The sequence below is a fragment of the Engraulis encrasicolus genome, chromosome 18, assembly GCF_034702125.1.
Source record: "Engraulis encrasicolus isolate BLACKSEA-1 chromosome 18, IST_EnEncr_1.0, whole genome shotgun sequence".
Lineage (NCBI taxonomy): Eukaryota > Metazoa > Chordata > Actinopteri > Clupeiformes > Engraulidae > Engraulis > Engraulis encrasicolus.
This window is the reverse complement of record NC_085874.1, coordinates 15,884,076-15,891,994: the sequence shown is the minus strand read 5'-3', so window position 1 is coordinate 15,891,994 and position 7,919 is coordinate 15,884,076. Positions and strand designations below refer to the sequence as shown.

Here is a 7,919-nt window from a genome sequence, read left to right as displayed (position 1 = left end):
AATTGGGGAATTCGCATTATTAGAATATTGTTATAAAATCACATTTTTCTTCATCAAAATTCGGGTCACATTAAATCAGTTGAAATTTGGTACTTTCTACATAACATGCAATGGTCAATACTTGGTTAGGACATTCTCTGTCTTCATAATGGCCATGATGCGTTTAACATTGAAGTCAATGGCAAAAACAGTGCATGGGAGTTATGGAAGCCCAGATATCCTTGATGCTTTGCTGTCAGCTGTTCTTGTTTGTTGACCTGGTGCCCCACACTTCCCTCTTCAATATACCCGAAGATTTCCATGCCACGTTTTGGTGTTAACTCACCAGTTTAATTCTAAATAACCAGAAATGAAACCCCATTGAAAATGAATGGGGTTTAATTTCTGTTGAGTTAGAATTAAACTGGTGAGTTAACATCAAAACGTGGCATGGAAATCTTCGGGTATATTGAAGAGGGAAGTGTGGGGCACCAGGTCAACAAACAAGAACAGCTGACAGCAAAGCATCAAGGATATCTGGGCTTCCATAACTCCCATGCACTGTTTTTGCCATTGACTTCAATGTTAAACGCATCATGGTCATTATGAAGACAGAGAATGTCCTAACCAAGTATTGACCATTGCATGTTATGTAGAAAGTACCAAATTTCAACTGATTTAATGTGACCCGAATTTTGATGAAGAAAAATGTGATTTTATAACAATATTCTAATAATGCGAATTCCCCAATTCATGGGTTTTTTGAGCTGGAAGGCCAACGTATATAAAAAGGAAAAAAATAATGATTGGAATAGTTAAAAAACTGGGCCATGAATCTACAATCTATGACAGTTTAACATTATTGATGGAATTATGGAAATAAATCAACTTTTTCATGGTATTCTAATAAAAAGGCCTGGAGCTGTATATTTGCCAAGGCCGTAGCCTATAATATAACAAAACATCTGATAGAGTTGGGTAGATGACAGTTAGGCAGAAAAAAACTATTTTTTCCCAAAACATTGTTTATGAGGGAAAAAACTACGTAGTGCAGCAATTAATCTTTAAAAAAATCCAAGTGGTCACAATGTTGGTCTATTAATTGATTATTTATTTACGTTGATAAAGCAATTTGCTGAAAATATGTCCTTTGGTGTGACGTTAAGAAATAAACATATTAAGTAATGTAGAAATGGCTTGATGGAGTTTTATGAACATTGTTACACTCTTCATATTTATTGAATTTTTTTAAAGTCTTAATTTAATGAGAAATAACCATTTAAGGATTTTTTTTTTCCCATTAGAGGTGAGCTTATTAGAAACCTTCGAGGAAATATAGGGATATCTTTCTTTTCAAATGTTCAAAATTGTCCGAATTTATACTAACATTTCAGGGATGATAATTTGTTCTTCCCTAATGCAATATTCAGTGTTTATCAAACATACTGTTAAGCGCAAACAAATATTTGAGCGTTTTAAAAATGTCACACCGTAGGACATTCATGTCACACTAAATGACAGAAATGCAAAACTGAGCCAGAAACAAATGTATCAACACGATTATTTTGTCTTTTGATCAAAATGTAATAAGTCTTTAAGTGTTACGATAGGCTGATAATCTATGATTAAATGACAGCTATGTGGTCATTAAATTTAACCTGCAGAGCTCATAAGACTCATACTGAAGTGTGACCTTGGCATGACCACCACCATTCACCCTCTTTGTAGGTATGCTATGACTGTCACAAAATTGAACCTGTAGTGTGTAGTGGCCAGTGCCTGTTTGGTATCTCAAGCTGAACAGCACATTTATGCTATATTGAGCTCTCCACAGCATACTTTATTCATCTATACTTCTCTTTACTCTCTCACTCATCTTTCCTTCACTGTTACCGTTGTATTTTATGGTCTCAAAGCACCATTAATGACATTTTATATCCTTTTGACAGTATCTAAAATCAACAGTAAATATTCATCAACAATGCATCAAAGTATATAATCCAATGGCCAATAAAGGAATAAGTAATTTGAATACACAATATTTATCTAGCCAAACAACAAAATATACAAAAAATGTACAACCAGTTGTTTTAAAAGCTATTTCTCAGATATCTAGTCCTTTGGTGTGACCTGTTTGTCCTTTGGTGTGATACTTCAAAGTGTCACACCATAGGACTTTTACCATCACACCATAGGACTTTTGAGCTTTAGAGTTAATTTAAAGCCATGTTGTTGCCAACTGAAATACAATTTCACCTTCAGTAACATGCATTTTCATACATCTACATAAGAAAAAAATATGAAAAATATACACTATTGTCAAAATGTATTTTATGGCTGTCACACCAAAGGACTACAAAACTAATACATCTGTGGTAGCAAAACATAATTGATTGATTGAAGAACTCTGAGAGAAAAAAAATCCACCCTTGCCATTGGCTTCTTAATGGTCTAAAGTCACAATTTATGTACCGCTGGAGCTTCAACAATAGATAATTATCCACAGAATTAACCACTTTGTCTGTGACAAAGTTTCATAAGTCCATAGGGTCTCAGAAAAACAGGAAAAATATTAAGCATTGCCACTTGCTAAAATAGACACCTTGAAAAACATGCCAGGGTTGTTTAGACAAATGACTGTCACAAGCCTGGTTCTCCATATTAAAACATTTTTATCAACGACAACAATGACATTAGTTTAATCATCTAAAACATTGACAATTTTGAAAGCATGAATGTACTTAATTTTAAGAGCCTGTGACAGCAAAATTTACATGTCACGTCATCTACCCAGTTACATCATGAAATAGAGAGGGCAAAGTTGTCTCTCAAATACGTCTACTTAATTATCACATTGTGAATTATACATAGCCTACCATTTAGCCTTATAATAACAGTCCTAATAACTGAATTTGCACAAATCTGTTTTTTTTTTTTTTAAGGTCTACAGGTTTTATTTGCATTTCTGAGCAGTGTGCATTGAAGGTACAGACCAATGTGCACCATCATGATCTATAGGTAGAGACAAAGATTTTCTAGGTTCTGACATGTCTGGTAGAGAGAAACCCAGCATACCTTGACAATGTGTTATCGGTGTGTTAGCTCGTTTATATATTTGATCATTTGTTTTGCCATTGTCAGGAAACAGCCCTCTCTGTAGCCTTGGCTTTTTCAGATATGGGCCTATACTACCACCTGGTGGACATTTATGATAACTCAGACATTTTCTGAAAGCTGCATGTACAGCTCCAGGCCTTTTTATTAGAATAGCATGAAAAAGTTGATTTATTTCCATAATTCCATCAATAATGTTAAACTGTCATGGATTATAGATTCATGGCCCAGTTTTTTAACTATTCCAATCATTCAATTGTTTATTTTTACATATTTTGGTCTTCCAGCTCAAAAAAACCCATGAATTGGGGAATTTGCATCATTAGAATATTGTAATAAAATCAAATTTTTCTTCAGCAAAATTCGGGTCACATCAAATCAGTTGAAATTTGGTACTTTCTACATAACATGCAATGTTCAATACTTGGTTAGTACTCTCTCTGTCTTAATAACGGCCATGATGCGTATAACAAGAAAAATATTTGTGAAAATGTGTTTTTTTTTTTTTTTTTGCTCTTTATGATGTGTCAGTGATAGTTAAAGTCTATTTGCACATGTTTTTCAATTCAGAATACCACAGGTATTCCTTTTAATTTCTAAAAAACATATAGGAAAAAATAGCAAGGAAAGGTTAGACAAATATGGATATTGACAGTTTATGAGTGATAGGCTGCAATAGAAATGGTAGGTCTGTTTGTTACAGTGAGATGAGAAACTATCAATAAACAATAAACTTCTGGTGATTCACACTAGGTTAGTGAAAATTAAACTGTAGGAAGGCCTGTTGAGAAACAAAATGAAATATTTAAACAATATATATTATCATTATTTTTTCTGTGAGGATTGCTTCTTTGTGCCAGCTCAAATGGTGAGGTGCAGAGAGGTGGAGGGCCGGTCAAAACGGCATGGCGGGCCGCATCCGGCCTCCGGGCCTTATTTTGGGGACCCCTGATGTAAAGATTTGAAACAAATACGCCTTAGCTGTGACGAAAATGTAAAAAGTGGCTCATCTTACCCCTGTCCCCTCTATGTTGATGATAGGCAAAGTTGTGGGTAAAGGTAGCCTAAATAAATAGCCTAGCCTATACTGTATAGTTGATGAAAGGGTGGTCAAAAATGTGTTCTCCTACAAAGTTGGTCAAATGTAACTTACCCTTCACTTTAAAACAACATGATAGTAGGCTAATGTTTTAATTTAACAGGAGTTCACAAGTCAATATTTGGGTGAGTGAGCTTAATTTTTAATCACAGCTTTCATGCATTTCGGTATGCTTCACAAGTCTCAATTCAAGTTGCTGAGGTTGGGTTGCTGGAACGTGGTTAAGTGATAAACTAGCTAGTATATTATTACTTAGTATATACTTAGTTCACCTACAGGAAGTGGTAAACCTGCTAATAGATAATATAGGCCTACCTGCAGGCATCATTTAGTTAAGAGGTCTCCAGGCTCTTCTATTAGATTATTTACCTGTGCAGTCTAGGCCTAGGCCTACTCAAATTACCGGTCAATCTTGGGCCATTCACCTTTCTCTTTACGCTTTCTTGCGCTGATATACGATGGCCTGAGAACTTCACTTCTCTTCTTGAAGGACACAAAATAATCTGGTTTTATAGAACTCTTCCCCCCAGGTTTAAGGGGTAATGAGTCATCCCCTTCGGTAGAGGGCGCTAATCTAATTTTTGAGGTGTTTCTTTTGACAGTTTCTCAGACTTCTTCTCTAGCTGCAGTGTCAGTGCGGGTGCAGGCTGCGTACGATGGGGTCTCGGATCGGACGCATGTTTCGCAATTTTAATTTAGAAAGTCGTGCTCATCGTGAACTACAGAGGGAAAAACCACTGCCCGCTCCTCGATATGCTACTCCAGATAACGCGCCCGTGACCGCCCAGGGTAAGTGTGAAAGGTGTTCTCTGAATCCCATCACTTGTGCAATGAGTACAAGGCTGCTGGTTAAGTAACTTCACAGTGGGCTACGCTACAGTGTCTAGTAGCTCATTGAGTTTAAACGAGGAGGTCGGAAACTTCTGGAAGGCGTTTAAGACCTCGTAGCCTACGGGCAACCTGAACTAAAAATTCGTAAAGTAATCGTAGTTTGCTGCTGGACACGCCATGTGGAGTGGCGTAACAGACTTTACGATTTGCCCGCTGCCTGTAACCTTTGAATTTGAGTTAGCCAAAGCCGCAACCCTCTGTTGTGTGTCGTCCTTCTACCAGTGGTCTCCCCTCCAAGCATGCCACATAGTAGTATGACATTGTCTCAAGTGTGCCAAGCTGGTGATGGTTTGTTAGGGTATCATTACGCAAGGTTATTCAGTTCATGAGGTCATATGGGGCCGCTTAGATGCTCCAAGAGCAGCCATCTTTGTACAGTAACACACAGGCAGACATTGGAGAATGCACAGCCATTCAATGTACAACAAATGTGTTTTTATGAAGGTATTCTATTCAGAATGCACTGACACACCTGTTATTGTTGTAGGCCATTGTAATAACTGTCACTGTGTGAGCATTTCCAAGACCAATGTGTGTTTATTTTGCTTGCAGATGCAGAAGTCACTGGGGAAATTCACAAAAAAAATGACCCATTACTGGCTCTGTTGAAGACTGTGTACGTGGAATCAGAAGATCCTAAGCCTCAGGTATGTTTGCTCAGAATCTGATGTTGGCCTATGTGTTTAGTGCGAGAAGGAGGAGGATGCTGTGAAAGGTTTGGTGTAACAGTGCAAAGGCTCATCTTGTATTGTGCTGCATTCCAAGTGGCAAACTGCACTGCGTCATTTTTAGTGGTTTATGTCCAGAATTCATGCCTGTCAGGGTGGGGCACTGATGCCACTATTGTATGTTAATAATGGTCCATTCTTTTGAAACTCAGTTGTCGGTAGACCCGAGTACATCCTCCCGACATCCGTTGTAAATGTGTTCTATTGCAACGGGGATAACCAATGTCTGAAAACACTAATGTTTAACAAACCCCGATTAAACTGCTCTGAGTTTGTTTTTCCGAACCCCGATCAGAGTACCGGTACCCCGAGGTCTGGGTTTCCGACTGCAGAATTTCGAAAGAATGAACCATTATTTTGTTTTCGGTGAATTTTCCAAGAACCATATTAATTTCTGCACATTCATTACCTGTTACTACTAAATTGATGGGCATTAGCTATGGTTGTACCACTTGATGTCTGAGCTCCCCAATAACAGGGTATATATACAGCAATCTTTAAGTCTAATTTACTACCATTTCATACCCTTTTTTACTACCTTTTAGATTTTTTGTACAACCATCGCGACATTCTGATTCCAGTATTAACAAGACATCTTTTGTAATTTCTACCTTCTAAACATTACATTACACTTTCGTGTTTTGCAAAAAGACGCCCGAAAGGGAGCAGTGCGATTCCAGAGTGCTGTTTAAAAGTCTGCTATGAACTAGGTCAGGTGGCTACTGTTGCGCGAATCACTGGTGTTTTGAAAAACTGTGATAAACAGTGAATAAACAAAGATTTTTAAAATCAAAATGGTGCAACTAAAAAAATAATACCTCGTTTTTCAAAAATTAATACTTTTTGAGCAAATTTACGACTTTTAATGCCATTAAATTTTGACTTTTTAATTCATCACCTTTTTAATACTTTTTAAAACCCTGCATACACCCTGAATAAACATAATTGACCCATAATTCCATGTGTTGGTTTTCAGGCGCTGGAGCAACAGAAGGAGAAGGAGGAGGAGGAGCGCAGGCCGCTGAAGTTCAGCTTGCCGAGTGACCCATATGGCATCTGTGACATTACCGACGTCCCCAAAGGCAAGCTGTCTATCGTGGAGGCCCTGACAGCAGTCAACAACCACAAACGCTACCCTCAAACATGGACTCCAGAGAAAGTGGCCCAGGAGTACTCTTTAGACTTGAAAGATACCCGGGGACTATTGAACTTTTTTGTGCCCTTTGAGGTGAAGATATTACCACCAGCAATTGGTAAAAAGGCCCCAAAACAGATTGAAGACTCTTGAGATCAAGATGTAGTATCCCCCCCCAATCTTCCTTAAGGGTGTATTTGTATTCGTCCGTGCATGAATATTACTTGTTTATTTTGATATTTTCTGAATACTGAGAAGTATATCATTTTTTTCTCTGCTTCGAAGCATACTGCAATTATTTATTGGTGTATTTTAATACTGGCCGTATGACTGTATCAGTAAACTGTACTATTCCCGAGCATTTGGGGTTACGTTGCAATATGAACATAAACACGCACAACCGTTTGAATCAGAGCAAGTACGACCTGTGCCTGTCTTTATTACATCATTGTATTCTGGCATGTTTTGAGAAAATGGCGTACATTTTTTGAGTACAGAGTGGTTGTCCGTTACATACGAAGACAACAGGTTTTCATCACCCTCTCTTGCCTGTCTAGTCATCTCACATTGACATTAGAAGCCCTTTGTGGTTTTGTGTATATCTGCCTTCAGCAGACAATGGGAGGTATTCCATGAAGCTGGTTAAGTGTTAAACCCACAGTTGTGCTCAGAATAATAGCAGTGCCTTTACAAAAGTGAGTAAATGTCAAAACTCTTCAAAGAAATTGTACTTCACTGAGCAAAAAATGCATGGGGATACTTCACATTCACCGGACAGATCTATTTCAAAGCAAGAATATTAAGTAATTCAATTTTATAATATTTCATAGAAGGTGAAGAAATGTAATATTAAAAAATAGCAGTGTTTACGTCTTTGGAAACTCAAAAAATATTCTGTACAAACTAAAAGATTATTGAAAATTCAACTTCACTGAGGATCCTAAACTAATATTTTGTTGCATAACCATGGTTT

The 7,919-nt window shown here is 37.4% G+C and overlaps 1 protein-coding gene across 1 annotated transcript; it reads left to right on the top strand.

Annotated features, from left to right (window-relative positions):
- Window positions 1–4,806: 4,806 nt before the first annotated feature.
- ndufaf4 (NADH:ubiquinone oxidoreductase complex assembly factor 4) lies at window positions 4,807–7,360 on the top strand. The gene is made up of 3 exons (XM_063223100.1): window positions 4,807–4,981; window positions 5,636–5,730; window positions 6,788–7,360. The coding sequence occupies exons 1-3, from the start codon at window positions 4,849–4,851 to the stop codon at window positions 7,097–7,099; spliced, it is 540 nt and encodes a 179-aa protein (XP_063079170.1). The 5' UTR covers window positions 4,807–4,848; the 3' UTR covers window positions 7,100–7,360.
- Window positions 7,361–7,919: the final 559 nt, after the last annotated feature.

Bases quoted from the DNA above. Each gene is read 5' to 3' on its own strand.
- ndufaf4 (XM_063223100.1), top strand. From the start codon at position 4,849: ATGGGGTCTCGGATCGGACGCATGTTTCGCAATTTTAATTTAGAAAGT. The intron at 4,982-5,635 runs GTAAGTGTGAAA...TTTTGCTTGCAG, and splicing joins CGCGCCCGTGACCGCCCAGG to ATGCAGAAGTCACTGGGGAA. The intron at 5,731-6,787 runs GTATGTTTGCTC...GTTGGTTTTCAG, and splicing joins CAGAAGATCCTAAGCCTCAG to GCGCTGGAGCAACAGAAGGA.